The 17,976-nt window shown below is 49.0% G+C and overlaps 1 protein-coding gene across 2 annotated transcripts in view; it reads right to left on the reverse strand.

Moving 5' to 3' along the window:
• Nucleotides 1-17,976, reverse strand: part of LOC138303516 (zinc finger protein 780A-like) — a 107,626-nt gene that overhangs the window by 67,279 nt on the left and 22,371 nt on the right. For both annotated transcript variants that reach the window (XM_069242702.1, XM_069242701.1), the window contains exon 5: nucleotides 13,393-13,494. In XM_069242702.1, coding sequence (XP_069098803.1) covers nucleotides 13,393-13,494 — 102 coding nt within the window. The remainder of the gene's footprint in view (nucleotides 1-13,392; nucleotides 13,495-17,976) is intronic.

The following is a 17,976-nucleotide window of genomic DNA, read 5'->3' on the forward strand; positions in this document are numbered from 1 at the left end:
GATGTCCTTCCCTGCCTTTGAAGACCAGTTTGGCAGCCCTCCCCCTTCCTGCTTCCCCATCTGCTGAGGGGAGATTCTCTCCCCCAAGCACATTCCTTTGTGTAAAGCCAGGCCACTTCACACCTCATAAAAGTGGCCTGGCAGAAGCTGCTGCAGGCTGGCCAATCAGAGCACAGCAGCAAAAACAATGCAGAGCTGAAATTGGCAACTTTTTAGGTAAAGTCTAAACTTTTTACCTGCACTAGTTATATTAAATCCAACAACTGGAAGTTGTGGGATTTATTATAACAATCAATTTGATACCAAATTTTTGGTATGTAACATTTAAGGAGACTTTAAAATTTAAAATAAAGTCTGCCCATTCTAGCCTATGAAGGCCATTTACTTCAATGAGGGAAAAACGAATTTGGCTGTTTTTACCTCACCAGGGCTTATAAATCTATTTTTATAAAGTCCCTGCTTATAGTTACATGGCACCCAGCCCTAGGGGCACATAGGGCACACCTTAGGGGTGACTTATATGTAAAAATAAGGTAGTTTAAGACTTTGGAAGTACCTTTAATTCCAAAGTCGAATTTGCATATAACTTTAATTTAAAAGCAGCCAGCAAGGCAGGCTTGCTTTTAAAATGACACTGGGCACCTCAGCAATGCACCTAGGTGTGCACCACCTATGCTGTGGTCCCTAAACCTACATGCCCTACCATATACTAGGGACTTATAGGTAGGTTAACTTAGCCAATTATAATTAGCCTAATTTGCATATCCATTTTACACAGAGCACAGGCCCTGGGACTGGTTAGCAGTACCCAGGGCACCATCAGAGTCAGGAAAACACCAGCATAAAGTGGAAAATGGGGGCAAAAAGTTAGGGGGCCTCTGCAATCAGCCCCAGTTTCTCACACAACCCCCCCCCAGCCCACACGCCCAGGAGACTCAGCCCAACCCTGGGAGAGTCTTCCTGGCTTGTTAGGCGAGGAAGACAGTGAAGAAAACTGGCTGTCCCTTTGCAGGGCCTACTCTGCCTTACATCCTCCTGTCAGGGTCTCTCCCTCTGGGTAGTGAACCCACCCCAACAATGAAAGGACCCATTTCAAACTGAAACTTCCCTCTAGGGGGGTCTTCCTCCTCTCTCTCTGCCAACTTGGGTAGTGAGGTGCCCACCTCCCCTACTCCTAACTTTGCTAGGGCAACACCTAGCTTACCCAAAGAGGTCACCCAACACTTGAGCAACCCCACCATGACCAATAGGGTCAGGGGGCCTACATTGCTATTGGCCCTGGGGTCTGCCTCCCAGGCCAAGTACAGTGCTGCCAGGAAGGCTAGCACCCAGCAGAGGCTACTGACAGCTGTCAGTACCCAGAACCACACCCTAAGCTCTCCACTGACAGGTGGCTGAGCTGCTTTAGGGGCATCTTTGGGGTCCTGGTACCCCTCTTGCTGTCTAGAGTGGGGGGCTACCACCTCCTGTGGCAGACACCCTCCTTCCACTCTCCCTTCTGTCAGTGCAGGGGCAACACCTTGCATCTGGACAGCTGCCTGACTACTCAGGACTTCCTTGGGGTCAGGTGAGGCCTCACCAGTGCCAACTCTGGGCTCCCCCCCTACTGGGGCAGAAGGCCTTTGGCTCCTTGGAACTCTCTTTAAGAGTGGCCTACCCTTCCTTTTCTTCTTTCCTTTTCTTGGGGACCCCTGTCTCCTAACTGTAGGGACTGACTCCCCAGGACTTTGGGTAGGGGGGGCGCCCTGGGCGACCACCCCATCTGTGACCAGACTCACCTCTGGGAGGTCATTGCCCAGGATACAATCTAGGGGAAGGTCAGCACTGACTACCACCCTAATCCAGTCAAGGATACCCTCCCTCTCTAGGGGCACTATGGCTACAGGTTTGGAGGTGACCTCCCCTGTGGCTATCCTGACTTTCTTTGTCTTTCCTGGGACATACATGTCTGGGGTCACTAACCGGTCACTCACTACAGTGTGACTGGCACAGGTGTCTCTCAGGCCAGTGGTAGGGATCCCATTCACTTGAATGTGGTGGAAGTGCCTACTCCCACCCTCAGGGATCACCAGCTTACCATCTGGTCCTGTCTCCCAGCACAATGCTAGGAGGACTTCATCATCTGAGGAATCCTCCTCTATGGCTACACTGGACAGCCCAGTGCTAACCACCTTCTTTGGACAGGCTGCATCTCCTCTGAAGTGACCTGTCTGCTGACAGTCAAAGCAAGCCCTACTGTCCAAGAGCTTTTTTAACCCTGGGTCTCCCTGTCTCTGCATGTCAGAGTGGGAGTGGGATTTACTCTCCTCCTTCTTAGGGTTCTGGGGTACAGAGGGAGTCTCTGTGGTGGGCTTACCACCTCCCTCCTTAGGTTTTTGGGGACCTGTCCCCCCCTTCTTGGAGTCTCCCCCCTGGGACTTGACAACCACCCTGGTTCTCAACCACTCATCAGCTGCCTCCCCTAGCTCTCTAGGGTTGGTCAGCTTAGAGTCCACTAGATGCTGGCGTAACCTTTCTTGGATACAATTGGTCAAGATGTGCTCTCTCATGATCAGATTGTATAACCCCTCATAAGTATTTACTTTGTTGCCAATAATCCAGCCCTCTAGTGCCTTTAGTGAGGTGTCCACAAAGTCAACCCAAGACTGGGTACTGACCTTCTGGGTGTCCCTGAACTTCATTCTATATTGCTCTGGGGTCAGACCAAACTTCTTGACTAAGCACCTCTTCATACTAGGGTATGAATCTGCCTCCTCCCCCCTTAAGGTCAGAAGCCTATCCCTCCCTGAGTTGGGGACCAACTCCCACAAAAGGGAACCCCAGTATTGAGGCTTAACCCTTCTCATTTGGAGTGCCCTCTCAAAGGCCCCTAGCCACTTATCTATGTCATCCCCCTCTATATAAGCAGGAACTACCCCCTTGGGTAATCTGGGGCAAACTCCCCCACCCATGGACACCTCAGCTTCTTTATCGCTGCTTCCATCTCTTTTTTCTTTGTATGCCCACTTTTTCTTCTCTAGGGCCAGCTTCTCTGCTTCCAAAGCTATGTAGGCTAGCTGGGCTTCCAGCTCTCTTTCCCTGATGGATGGGTTCTCTCCTCCTGAAAGGACCCTCTTCCTACCACTAGCTTTGGGTCTGCCCCTAGTGACTGTGTCCAGTGAGGACCGTTCCTCCTCTTCCTCACTTGGGGTCTGATGCCTTTCCTCCCCTGAGTGGTTAGAGTTAGCATCATCCTCTTTTGGTTCCTCCTCTGGAGCTTCCTCTGTCTCTACCTCTTGGGCCTCAGCCCATGCTGTCAGGGATTTAATCAGGATTTCCTTCCTGAGATTAGTGGTTGCAGGCAACCCCCTCTCAATACACAACCCCCTAAGCTGGACTACTGTCAGTGTGGGTAGGCTAGCCAGATCAAGCTCCATGGTTCCCTAGTTTTGTGTCAACAAAAACTTTTTGCAAAAATTGGAAACAAGAATTTAGAAAAATTACAAAAATTCAATAATTGAAATTAATCCAAATTAGTTTAAAAAAAAAAAAAAATTAAAAATTAAAAACAATTTTTGCACTAGGACAATTTAAAGGATTTTTAATTTGTTTTATCTAAAACTGTAACGTGATATTGAACACAAGTACAGGATCCCGTCGCTGCTTCCAATTATGTTGGAAAATGGGTTATTGGTAGGGCAGGTAGGTACCTACACCTAGCAACAAGCCACAAACCTCCACAAAAGTACAGTTAGGTCTCAGTAAATTAATCCCAGCTCTACCCTTGGTAGCTTGGCATCGAGCGTCAAGGCTTAACTTAGGAGACAAAGTGTAAAGCATTCAAATATCACACAACAGTAATTAAATAAAACACAGGAAACAGTTTAAAAATCCAAAACCAATTTATAAAAATAGCTTATATTTTTATCTTTAAAATGACACAAAAACGATTAAAATCGGTTCAGGGGAACCGGAGATATGAATTTTTAAAGTATTATTATTTTCTAGCGCATAGAAACAAAAAGCGCCAATCGGGTCATCTGGTTGCACCAGGACCGGGGCAAAGTCAAACTTTCAGGCCGACCGCGATGGAGCCCTGCTCGGCTACAAGTCGCGGGAGGCCTCGGTCAAAAAGTTACCTTCTGACTTAGTCTCTTTTTCGATGTTTTTCTTCCCCGGGACGAACCTGCCAGTTGGATCCGACCTCCTGGAGCCCTTGTCCGGATACGCGAAGTCGGTTTCCTCGGTGGTGATTTTTACCTTCGGACTTAGTCGTTTTTTCGAGATGAAAATCCTTCGACCGGGGTAAACCTGGATCTTGATCCGACGTCCGTGGAGCCCTTCTCGGATACGATGGCTGGAAGGTCCCGGTCAACTTTTTACGTTCGGACTTAGTCTTTTTTTCGGATGTTTTTCTTGACCGGGACGAACCACGAAGTCAGGCCGGGTCGCGGTTGAGGCAAGCCGGCTAGAATTTCCGCGTCGAGTCGGTCACTTTATGGAGCTTTTTTCTAAAATTTCTCCAATCTTTTCCAAACTTCTGGGGCTTCACCCAGATGTTCTTTTAAGGTTCTTTTGGGGTCCACAGCTCACCCCAAGGGTCCAGAAGTTCTGTGATGGTCCTTGGGAAGTGCGGACTTCAACTCCCAGAGTGCACCTGGCGCAAACTCCTTTTTGGCCACTGGGCAGTGGTCAGCTGGTCACTTTTCAGGAGTTGGTGCAGGGGACTCTGGTTAGCAATTTTTCACCTGTAGCAAACAGGGAGTCCCTCCTTGAACCAGTGGAAGCCAGGCAAAGTCCTTCTTGTGGTGAAGCCCAAGTGTGCAGCTGGTGCAGTCTTTCTGAGTGCAGGGTCCAGGTGCAGGCCAGGGGTCCAGCAGGGCAGTCCTTCTTCTCCTTGTAGTTCTTTCTTCTTGAAATTTGGTGGGGATCTCAGGCGTGGGTGCAGGTCTGCCAGTTTTATCCTTGCTCCTGGGTGAAAAGCAGGGGGGCCCTGGTCCTCCAATCAGGGACAGGGTCGTCCCCCTGTGATGACCACTTCCTGGGAAGTGTGGCAACAATCCATCCCAGAAGGCAACAGTCTCTAAAAATCCAAAATGGATGAATCTGATTTTTAGAGGAGAGATCTGGCTGAGCCCACCCACTGGTGTGGCTAAAAATCATAAACACACCCCTCTCCTGCCCTCTCCTAATCTAATCAAGGGGGCACCTAGCTGTCTGGGGTTGCAGGATGTGGGGGTGTTGCTGGGTGCTCCAGATGTCCTTCCCTGCCTTTGAAGACCAGTTTGGCAGCCCTCCCCCTTCCTGCTTCCCCATCTGCTGAGGGGAGATTCTCTCCCCCAAGCACATTCCTTTGTGTAAAGCCAGGCCACTTCACACCTCATAAAAGTGGCCTGGCAGAAGCTGCTGCAGGCTGGCCAATCAGAGCACAGCAGCAAAAACAATGCAGAGCTGAAATTGGCAACTTTTTAGGTAAAGTCTAAACTTTTTACCTGCACTAGTTATATTAAATCCAACAACTGGAAGTTGTGGGATTTATTATAACAATCAATTTGATACCAAATTTTTGGTATGTAACATTTAAGGAGACTTTAAAATTTAAAATAAAGTCTGCCCATTCTAGCCTATGAAGGCCATTTACTTCAATGAGGGAAAAACGAATTTGGCTGTTTTTACCTCACCAGGGCTTATAAATCTATTTTTATAAAGTCCCTGCTTATAGTTACATGGCACCCAGCCCTAGGGGCACATAGGGCACACCTTAGGGGTGACTTATATGTAAAAATAAGGTAGTTTAAGACTTTGGAAGTACCTTTAATTCCAAAGTCGAATTTGCATATAACTTTAATTTAAAAGCAGCCAGCAAGGCAGGCTTGCTTTTAAAATGACACTGGGCACCTCAGCAATGCACCTAGGTGTGCACCACCTATGCTGTGGTCCCTAAACCTACATGCCCTACCATATACTAGGGACTTATAGGTAGGTTAACTTAGCCAATTATAATTAGCCTAATTTGCATATCCATTTTACACAGAGCACAGGCCCTGGGACTGGTTAGCAGTACCCAGGGCACCATCAGAGTCAGGAAAACACCAGCATAAAGTGGAAAATGGGGGCAAAAAGTTAGGGGGCCTCTGCAATCAGCCCCAGTTTCTCACACATAGCATCTGGCCTTCACAGTGGCCAGATCTTCCACCTGGGGGAAAGCTATGTAGCTGCACATGTGTTTCACTAGGGCAGACAAAACTCTTGCCAGCACGATTGAGAACATTGGCTGTGACATTCCTGCTGCCAAGCCCACTGTCACTTGGAAAGAACCAGTTGCCAGGAAATGAAGCACTGATAGCACTTGCACAAGAGGGGGGATCTCAGTCGGATGACGGATAGCAGATATCAGGTCAGGCTCCAATTGGGCACACAGCTCTGTGATTGTGCCCTGTCCAGTCTATAGGTGAGTATAATGTGCCTGTCCTCCAGTGTAGCCAAGTCCACAAGGGGTCTGTAAACGGGGGTTTGTCTCCTCCTCTGATTCATCTGCAGCAGTAGGTATCTAAGGGACACAAGAGCGAGTAGGCTGTCACAATTTGAACAATGGAACCACAACCTCAGTGTACATAGTGCATTTATGTGATGGGACAGTGGGAATGGCGAGGTATGTGCTAAACTAGGCTGTGACGCAGTTAAGGTTGATATGACCATTGTCCGCCACCATGAAATGGTGACCACCTGTCCTGTATGTAGGGATAGGTGGAAGTGAGGTAATTCCGCCGACATTGGGCTTCGTGGCGGAAGGCTATTCCTCATTGGATAATATGGGGCTCTATGGAGTACAGTGGGCAATGGGAATCAGTGCCGGCGGTGACGGTGTACACCATTGTGGACGTGACTGCCATTTTCTATCTGATTCCTCACTTGTTTCCTGACCTTCAACAGGAGAACACCTACACTGCATGTGCTGCTGTGACCTGTGTCTGGAACCTACCATGGCCCGTGTGACTGGGGAAAGGGCCCCTGCCTTCACTTCAGAAGAGCTGGAGCGATTGATGGATGGGGTCCTACCCCAGTATGGACTGCTGTATGGGCCTCCAGACCAACAGGTGAGTACACATTGGGCACGATGCACGTGGGAAGGATGCATGGAGATGTGTTTGCAAGAATCGTGTCATCGGGGGGATGTAATGTGGTGGTGTACATGGTGTGCGCCGGCCAATGTGTGTGCCAATGGTGACGGAAGCTCCCTGGTGGTGGCAGACACCTCTGTCACCACCCCAGCTGCAGGTACAGCCGCCACCCCCGTACCAGCACCGTCCTCCCAGTAGGCCCTCAGCGAGCTGCCTGTGCCCGCACACCCAGGAGGGTGGGTATCTCCTTTGCCCCAGGCACCTCAGGCCCTGCCCCAGTGAGCCCGGTTGCCCTCACTGAGGAGGCTATTGACCTCCTGAGATCCATCTATGTAGGGCAGTCAACCATTGTGAATGCCATCCAGGGGCTGGCATCCCAGATGCAGCAATGCATTCCTAGAGGGCATCCACGGTGGATTGAGGGCCCAATAGAGATCCATTCAGGCTCTGGCCTCCTCTCTGATGGCAGCCATTGTCCCTGTTCCTAACGTCCCCCCTCCAGCTACTACTTCCCAGTCCCAGTCTCCTCAACCCCAACCCAACCCATGTACACATACAAAAGAGCATGCACACAAGACAACACACAAGAGTGGCACAGTCAAACACAGGCACCACACTTCATCCCACAAGCACTCATGCAAACACCAGACAGTTGCAGACACAGCCACATCCACTGCCTCCTCTGTCTACCCCTCCTCCTCCTCCTTCACCTCTCTCACAGTCACATCCACACTCACACATGCATGCACTGCATCAACATCCACTACCACCATCATCACAACAAGCAGCACACACACCTCACTAATAGACACCTCCACAACATCCATGCACGCGTCCCCTGTGTCCTCTCCTACCCTGTCTGTCCCCCCTCCTAAAGGACACAAACGCAAGCACTCACTCACCCAACAGCCATCCACCTTGCATCAGCATACAGCCCATACACCTGCACCCAAATCCAGCAAACATACACCTCCAACAACCACTCCCTCAACCTCCGCTCCCATCCCTCCTCCCTCATCCCACCCCACCGTCCCTAAGAAGCTTTTTCTTACCCACCTTGACCTTCTACCTCCCACTCCCCCCCTTCCTGCCTGTAAGAGCAGGGTCCCAACAACCCAGGCCAGCACCTCAGCCAAACAGTCAACATGGACAATGGTGGCACCACCTAGTCGTGGTGGCAAATCAGTGAAGGATCCCACTCCACCAGCAGGATGGTTAAGGATCCCACACCTCCTGCCATGAAGGGAAAAGGGCCCGCTCCTTCTGCCATGAAGGAGAAGAAACCCTTGACTCCTGACAGGAAGGCTAAGGAGCCCGCACATCCTGCCATGAAGGGGAAGAAGCCCTCAACCCCTGCCAGGAAGGGTAAGGATCCAACGCCTCCTGCCATGAAGGGGAAGAAGCCCTCAACTCCAGCGGAGGCTGTCAGGGTGACACCACCACCACCAGTGGTCCAGGGTCCTCACCTCCAGCTGAGGAAGTGCAGCCTACTCCTCCCGCAGAGGCTGCCCAGGAGGCACCTTCACCTGCTGGGACAGTGCAACCTTCACCTCCAGTAGAGGCTGGCAGGATGACAACACCACCACCACCAGTGGTCACGGAGCCCTCACCTCCAGCTGAGGCAGTGCAGCCCACTCCTCCTGCAGAGGCTGCACCGTCACTTGCTGAGACGTTGCAGCCCTCACCTCCAGAGAGGCTGCCCAGGAGGCATCTTCACCTGCTGACACAGTGCAGCCCTCATCTCCAGATGAAACAGTGCAGCCATCACCACCAGTGGAAGCCATGTAGGCCACCCTCCAGGGACTGCTGTACAAGGGGCCCCCTCCAGAAGCAATGGGCAAGTCACCCACCTGAGAGACTGTGGCCTTGCACTCCGCAGCAAAGGGAAATGGGCATGAAGCCCACTCCAGAACCAGTAGGAAGTCACCCACCCCAGAGACTGTGGCCTTGTACTCTTCAGCAAAGAGAAATGGGCATGAAGCCCCCTCCAGAACCAGTGGGAAAGTCACCAACCCCAGAGACTGTGGCCTTGTACTACCCAGCAAAGAGAAATGGGCATGGAGCCCCCTCCAGAAGGAGTCGGAAAGTCACCCACCTCAAAAACTGTAGCCTTGTACTCCCCAGCGAAGATAAATGGGCATTGAGCCCCCTCCAGAACCAGTGGGAAAGTCACCCACCCCAGAGGCTGTGGCCATATTCAGCTGAAATGCCCCTCACGCCCCATCCCCCTGAGGTGCCTGCCCACTTGTAAACTGGTGCCCCTGCAGAGTTCTATCCGGATGAAGTTAGGATTCGAGTTGAGCCTTGGACTGTGCACTGTGGCCATGTGGGACCTTAGTACTTTGGACTGGGCATTGGCCCTTTGTGTACATTTGTACATATCTGTTTTTCGTACAATTGGTTAATTTGGTAGCTGTTTACAATCAATGGATTCTCATTACTGCATTCTTGTTGTCCTTGCATTAATCTGCCATGCGTCGTGTGCCATTGTTTTTTGTCTGCAGCTGGTTGTGTGGATGGTGCGTGTGTGTCTGGTGTGTGTCGTGCGTGTGTGTGTGTCACTCTCCTTTTCCTCCCTCCCTCCCTTGTGTGGTAGGCGGCTGTATTCACCATTGTTGTCTTTGTCGGTGTTGGTGTTCCAGGTGGAGCATGGCGTAGATGAGCATGGGGAAGACTTGCAGTTCCGGTTCCATGGCGGCACTGTTCTTCCCTGTGTCTCCGATGGTGTCTTTGATCTTCTGTGTTCTGTTTCCGCCAGGCTTTTGATGCCATTGGTACCGCCCCGGAAATCCTGGCAGATTGCAGGGTCATAATATGGTGGGCGGTACTTTGTCTTCCGCCTGGCTGTTGACGGCTACTGCCGTGATCAGTGGTGTTAACGCCTTGAAGGCTGGTGTGGCACATTGGCTGTCTATGCGAGTTATCACCGCCAAAATCATAGTTTGGCGGTAATTACCGCCAGCCTGTTGGCAGTATTACCACCACTTTATCACTCACCGCCAATGTCATAATGAGGGCCTAAATGTCCTCCCAGGGTAAGGAGTCAAGAAAGGTGCATGTCATGCACAATCCTGTCAGATAACCATGCAGCTTTGAGCAGTGAGAAATTAACAGCAAGGGATGATGTGAAAACACCCTACAAAGGAGAGCATACTTACTGCTCACTGTGAATGCAGGTAGCAGCTCTGAAGAGAAAGGGATAACTAACTCATGAGTGTTTCGGGAGCAAGGGATATCGGATAACTAACTCATGCCGGTTTTTGGAGCCAGGGATAAGTAACTCATGAGTGTTTTTGGAGCCAGGGATAAGTAACTCATGAGTGTTTTTGGAAAAAGGGATAACTAACTCATGAGTGTTTTTGGAGCAAGGGATAACTAACTCATGAGTGTTTTTGGAGCGAGGGATAACTAAGTAATGAGTGTTTTTGGAGCGAGGGATAACTAACTCATGAGTGTTTTTGGTGCAAGGGATAACTAACTCATGAGTGTTTCTGGAGCAAGGGATAACTAACACATGAGTGTTTTTGGAGCAAGGGATAACTAACTCCTAAGTTTTTTGGTGCAAGGGATAACTAACTGATGAGTGTTTTTGGAGCCAGGGATAACTAACTCAGGAGTGTTTTTGGAACCAGGGATAAGTAAATCATGAGTGTTTTTGGAGCAAGGGATAACTAACTCATGAGTGTTTTTGGAGCCAGGGATAAGTAACTCATTAGTATTTTTGGAGCCAGGGATAAGTAACTCATGAGTGTTTTTGGTGCAAGGGATAACTAACTCATGAGTGTTTTTGGAGCAAGGGATAACTAACTCATAGGTTTTTTGGTGCAAGGGATTACTAACTCATGAGTGTTTTTGGAGCCAGGGATAACTAACTCATGAGTGTTTTGGAGCAAGGGATAAGTAACTCGAGTGTTTTTGGTGCAAGGGATAACTAACTCATAAGTGTTTTGGAGCAAGGGATAACTAACACAAGTGTTTTTGGTGCAAGGGATAACTAACTCATGAGTGTTTTTGGAACAAGGGATAACTAACTCATGAGTGTTTTTGGTGCAAGGGATAACTAACTCATGAGCGTTTCTGGGGCAAGGGATAACTAACTCATGAGTGTTTTTGGAGCAAGGGATAACTAACTCCTAAGTTTTTTGGTGCAAGGGATAACTAACTGATGAGTGTTTTTGGAGCCAGGGATAACTAACTCAGGAGTGTTTTTGGAGCCAGGGATAAGTAAATCATGAGTGTTTTTGGTGCAAGGGATAACTAACTCATGAGTGTTTTTGGAGCAAGGGATAACTAACTCATAGGTTTTTTGGTGCAAGGGATTACTAACTCATGAGTGTTTTTGGAGCCAGGGATAACTAACTCATGAGTGTTTTGGAGCAAGGGATAAGTAACTCGAGTGTTTTTGGTGCAAGGGATAACTAACTCATAAGTGTTTTGGAGCAAGGGATAACTAACACAAGTGTTTTTGGTGCAAGGGATAACTAACTCATGAGTGTTTTTGGAACAAGGGATAACTAACTCATGAGTGTTTTTGGAGCAAGGGATAACTAACTCGTGAGTGTTTTTGGTGCAAGGGATAACTAACTCGTGAGTGTTTTTGGTGCAAGGGATAACTAACTTGTGAGTGTTTTTGGTGCAAGGGATAACTAACTCATGAGTGTTTTTGGTGCAAGATATAACTAACTCATGAGTGTTTTTGGTGCAAGGGATTACTAACTCACGAGTGTTTTTGGTGCAAGGGATAACTAACTCATAAGTGTCTTGGAGCAGACAGTATAGAGCGTTATCATAAATGTGGGCTGGCAGGAAGTTATTTTGTGGGTGTCAAACATGAAACAGGTGAGCAGGGCAGGCATTTAACAATTGTAAGAATAACTTGGTCCTGTCTGGCACCATAACCAGGCCCTCCTTCAGGACCATTAGGTCCCTGGTGCTGCAGGGGCTTTTCCTCTCATTCACACATATACACAATTCTGTGTTTGGTTAGGGTGTGATGAGTGTAGCCCCAGACAGATGGATCCTACCAGGAACATAAGATCTTTGGGCCCGATTTAGAGCTCGGCTGCTGGAATACTTCGTTACAAACCTGACAGATATCCCGTCTGCTGTATTACGATCTCCATAGGCTATAATGGGTTTGTAATAGGGGATGGGATATCTGCCACACTTGGACGGAGTAACCCCATCTGCCAATCAGGCCCTTAGTTGGGACAAATTGTCATCCAGACTCACTAGAGGACTTATGAGAAGACTGAACAACCAGGGAGGGGGTTGTTTCTGGAGCGGTCCTCCTTTCGGAGAAGCACATGCATTTGCAGTGAAGTATCCAAATACCCAACTAAACCTATTTCAGGCTGTGGAGGAATCAAGCTGAGCAGTAGTTGTATCACAGAAAGTGAATCGAACTCACCAAGAATCCCTTTCCTGCAGAACATCACAGTTCCTTCCTGCAGAATGCTGAAGAGCTGTGCCTAGAAGCGGGTAAGTGCGTTCTTGCAGAATGTCAAATGTCTGAGCCTAATAGCAGCTAAGTGCCTCTCTGCAGGATGTCAAAAGGCTGAGCGAAGCCGCGGGTTGTGCCTTCCTGCAGGATGTTAAATGACCAAGCAAAGCCGTGGGTTGTGCCTTCCTGCGGGATGTTAAATGATCAAGCAAAGCCGTGGGTTGTGCCTTCCTGCGGGATGTTAAATGACTGAGCCAAACCGTGGGTTGTGCCTTCCGGCGGGATGTTAAATGACTGAGCCAAGCCGTGGGTAGTGCCTTCCTGCGGGATGGTAAATGACTGAGCCAAGCCGCGGGTTGTGCCTTCCTGCGGGATATTAAATGACTGAGCCAAGCCACGGGTTGTGCCTTCCTGCGGGATATTAAATGACTGAGCGAAGCCGCGGGTTGTGCCTTCCTGTGGGATGTTAAATGACTGAGCCAAGCCACTGGTTGTGCCTTCCTGCAGGATATTAAATGACTGAGCGAAGCCGCGGGTTGTGCCTTCCTGTGGGATGTTAAATGACTGAGCCAAGCTGCGGGTTGTGCCTTCCTGTGGGATGTTAAATGACTGAGCCATGCAGCGGGTTGTGCCTTCCTGCGGGATGTTAAATGACTGAGCCTACTAGCGGTTATGATGCTTCCAGTCCTGCTGCATAACTCAGTCTTGTCCAGGCAACAACAAAGATCTGCTGTTCCTTTTTTTTTAGAGTGTGGAGAGTTTTACTCCCTCAGACTCAAATCCTTACTACAGATGATTCCCAATTTAATATTATCAGAATGACACAAGTTAACCATCATTTTCTCTGACCTGTGCTGAGACCATTGGATCCTTCCCGCTCATCTGTCTCCGCATTATTTGTCAGGTATTGGCTTCCTGTGAATAATACATCAGTTTCAGGGGCCACGACTCCTGTTAAATAAACACAACATAAATGAGAAGTCCCAATATGGAATCATTGAGAAGGTATTTTACTACGTTGTATTTTTAGCTTTAAATTACATCACTTTGGACTTAAATACAACATAAAATTTCTGAGGTGAGCTTAATTGGTGATGATATAATTTCAACATCATGTCCACACTAGTCAGAAGCAGTCTCTATCGAAGCATGCGGGAGAGAGAGCGAGGGAGAGAGTTAATGCATTAGTATATCTAAACAGACTTGTCTGTGTGTACCGTCCTAGGGCCAGGGCGATGAAGTAAAATAGTCCATTGCCCTGAGTGACATCCCGTCCCCCAACTTTAGAGATGTCCACCAGCCCCACCGACATCTCTTTACTTTGTCGGTAGCGCCCTTCACCGACAAAGTTGTAACAAATTGACAGGCGGCACCCTCAAACACAATGGCTAGCCTTCAACCCTTTACAAAGTTTTACTTTTTTTGAAAAAACACTCCCAAAGCAATGTAATGGCCCTCGCACCATGTGATTTCTCTCCCGTGGAGTGGGAGATAATTTCTTTAAAATTATTTTTACAGTCCCTTACCACCGCGTTTTATCCGAATACCCACTCTAAGTTGTGCAGGCGGTCAGTCCTCTGACAGTTCATACTCCTTGGGGGTACTGGAGGACTATGCCAGCGACGGAGGTGGGGTATGCTGTGTCGACATTCTGTCAGTCCCGTGAGCTTGGCGGAGAGGGTACCCTCACCACATGCAATGCCCTACCCGGCGAGGCGGAGAATAATGCACTGTGGCAATCAGTTATTACTTACGAGGCCCACAGCAGGCCTCAGAGTGCCGGAAAAACTGAGATAGTTGAGAGATGGAAGCCAAACATGTGAGGACTCCAGCCAGTAACTGGGAATAAGAAGAATGGGGGGCTGAAACGTTGTACCATTAAATGTTCACAGCAGTCTCGCATTACTGAATGCAGTAACGTTTGTGATCACTGTATTGATAAGGAAGGGTAAACAGGATGCAGTTGGGGTGCAACACCACCTCAAAGAGGGGTCACTGGTCAGGCACATCATGTGCGAGGTTTGGTTTTGTAATACATTGTTAAACTTTATTCCTTTGTTGGTGGGCAATGTCATCTATATATCAAACATTTGCGTCCTGACGGGTGTGTAGCTTGACAGTTGATGCCTCTGGCCTCCCCAGCTCCAGTTGCTGGAGTACAACCGAGCACAGATGATATCCAATGCCTACTCAGTAGTGTCTTACATTCTGTTATTGTTGGAGGGAGTAATACTGAGGCATGAGGGAGAGAGCGCATGAATTCGCTGGCAAGCGGGGGGCTAGCGTGGGTGGCAGGAGGCTATTTGCGAATGTTCTTAGTGGAAAAGGCATAACAAGCCAGATAAGCCAGCCAGTCACCATCACTGAGGACTTGAGGACATTCAATATTTGCACCGTTCAGACCTCTAGATCATTCTGTAATATATGGGCATCCAAATACATAAGTAAATATTACTAAAAGAAGGCCACTCTCCTTCATTACTTGAACTATCTGGGATTTAAATATGCTCCCCTAAGCGAGACAGGTGTTAGCATTCTTAAACAGGCATGGGGCCACATATGACTAAGAGACAAGAGACACATCTAACTAAGGACAGAAGAAAGGAAATTATTAAAGAAACAGGCTGGACATTATGTGACATCTTCATCTTCAAGAGGGTAGCTTCCTTATCAAAAAGGGGTGCCACTCCATCCGTTCCACTCAGTCCCAAACACCGAAGTAGAAATATCATAGAGCAGGGCTCGCCGGGCTGTAAGCAATTTAATTTTAATATTTATGATCCAATTGGGGAAATCCCTGAATTTCTGTAATGACATCTTGTAGGAGGCTGGCCTGGCTTATAGTGGGTACCCTGTGGTACTTACACCCTGTGCCAGCTCCAGTTATCCCTTATTAGTAGAATAGAGGTGTTTCTAGCAGCTCAGACTGATAGAGGTAGCTATGGCAAAGCAGCTTAGGCTGAACTAGGAGACATGCAAAGCTCCTACTATACCACTTATATCATATAGCACTATATCATAAGAAAACACAATACTCAGAGTTACTAAAAATAAAGGTACTTTATTTTTATGACAATATGCCACAAGTATCTCAGTGAGTATCCTCAGTAAGAAGGTTAGTAATATACACAAGTTATATGTACACAAACCCATAACAGGTAAGTAAGAGTCAGAAAAGTTGTGCAAACAATGTAGAATTACAATAGGTTGCAATAGGCAAACTTATGTCTAGGAGCAACACAAACCATATACTCCAAAAGTGGAATGCTAATCACAAATGGACCCCAGACCTATGGGAGATTGTAGAGGGTCGTTGGGACTGTAAGAAAACAGTCAGGGTGTCCAAGATACCCCGACCCAAGACCCTGAAAAGTAGGAGTAAAGTACACCTACTACCCCAAAAGGACACAATAGTCGTGATAGGGGGATTCTGCAAGAACCAGAAACACCAGAAAAGCACTGAAGACGGATTCCTGGACCTGAGGACCTGCAATAACGAAGAGGACTAGGAACTTCTCCTTTGGATGGAAGATGTCTGACGTTGCGATGAAGGTTGCAGAAGTGTTCCCATGCAGAAATACCGCAAACAAGCCTTGCTAGCTGCAAGGGTCGCGGTAGAGGTTTTTGGGTGCTGCCGGGGACCAGGAAGGACCAGGATGTCGCCCCTTGGAGGAGGAGACAGAGGGGGCGCTCAGCAACTCAGAGAGCCCCCACAGAAACAGGCAGCACCCGCAGAAGTACCCGAATAGGCACTTGGAAGATTTGTGAACCGGAGCTGGCTCAGAGTCACAAAGGAGGGTCCCACGATGTCGGAGTCCAACTCAGAGAGTTGAGCACTGCAGGACGGAGTGCTGGGGACCCAGGCTAGGCTGTGCACGAAGGAAATCCTGGAAGAGTGCACAGGAGCCGGAGCAGCTGCAAATCACGCAGTACACAGGTTTGCAGTCTAGCGTGGGGAGGCAAGGACTTACCTCCACCAAACTTGGACTGAAGGATCACTGGACTGTGGGAGTCACTTGGATAGAGTTCCTGTGTTCCAGGGACCACGCTAGTCAGGATGAGAGGGGACCCCGAGGACCGGTGATGCAGTCTTTTGGTGCCTGTGTTAGCAGGGGGAAGATTCCGTCGACCCACTGGAGATTTCTTCTTGCCTTCTAGTGCAGGGTGAAGGCAGATGACCCCCAGAGCATGCACCACCAGGAAACAGTCGAGAAAGCCGACAGGATGAGGCGCTACAATGTTGCTGGAAGTCGTCTTGCTACTTTGTTGCAGTTTTGCAGGTATCATGGAGCAGTCAGCGGTCGATCCTTGGCAGAAGTTGAAGAGGGAAGTGCAGAGGAACTCTGGTGAGCTCTTGCATTCGTTATCTGAAGAATTCCCCAGAGGAGAGACCCTAAATAGCCAGAAAAGGAGGTTTGGCTACCAAGAAAGGAGGATTGGCTACCAAGAAAGGTAAGAGCCTACCAGAGGGGGTCTCTGACGTCACCTGCTGGCACTGGCCACTCAGAGCAGTCCGGTGTGCCCCCAAAACCTCTGTTTCCAAGATGGCAGAGGTCTGGGACACACTGGAGGAGCTCTGGGCACCTCCCCTGGGAGGTACTGGTCAGGGGAGTGGTCAGTCCCCTTTCCTTTGTCCAGTTTCGCGCCAGAGCAGGGATGGAGGATCCCTGAACCGGTGTAGACTGGCTTATGCTTTGATGGGCACCATCTGTGCCCATCAAAGCATTTCCAGAGGCTGGGGGAGGCTACTCCTCCCCAGCCCTTCACACCTATTTCCAAAGGGAGAGGGTGTAACACCCTTTCTCAGAGGAAATCCTTTGTTCTGCCTTCCTGGGCCAGGGCTGCCTGGACCCCAGGAAGGCAGAATCCTGTCTGAGAGGTTTGCAGCAGCAGCAGCTGCAGTGGAAATCCCGGAAAGGCAGTTTGGCAGTACCCGGATTCTGTGCTAGAGACCCGGGGATCATGGAATTGTTCCCCCCAATACCAGAATGGTATTGGGGTGACAATTCCATGATCTTAGACATGTTACATGGCCATGTTCGGAGTTACCATTGTGATGCTATACATAGGTAGTGACCTATGTATAGTGCGCGCGTGTAATGGTGTCCCCGCACTCACAAAGTTTGGGGAATTTGCCCTGAACGATGTGGGGGAACCTTGGCTAGTGCCAGGGTGCCCACACACTAAGTAACTTGGCACCCAACCTTCACCAGGTGAAGGTTAGACATATAGGTGACTTATAAGTTACTTATGTGCAGTGAAAAATGGCTGTGAAATAACGTGGACGTTATTTCACTCAGGCTGCAGTGGCAGGCCTGTGTAAGAATTGTCTGAGCTCCCTATGGGTGGCAAAAGAAATGCTGCAGCCCATAGGGATCTCCTGGAACCCCAATATCCTGGGTACCTAAGTACCATATACAAGGGAATTATATG

Source organism: Pleurodeles waltl, chromosome 7, assembly GCF_031143425.1.
Source record: "Pleurodeles waltl isolate 20211129_DDA chromosome 7, aPleWal1.hap1.20221129, whole genome shotgun sequence".
Classification (NCBI taxonomy): domain Eukaryota; kingdom Metazoa; phylum Chordata; class Amphibia; order Caudata; family Salamandridae; genus Pleurodeles; species Pleurodeles waltl.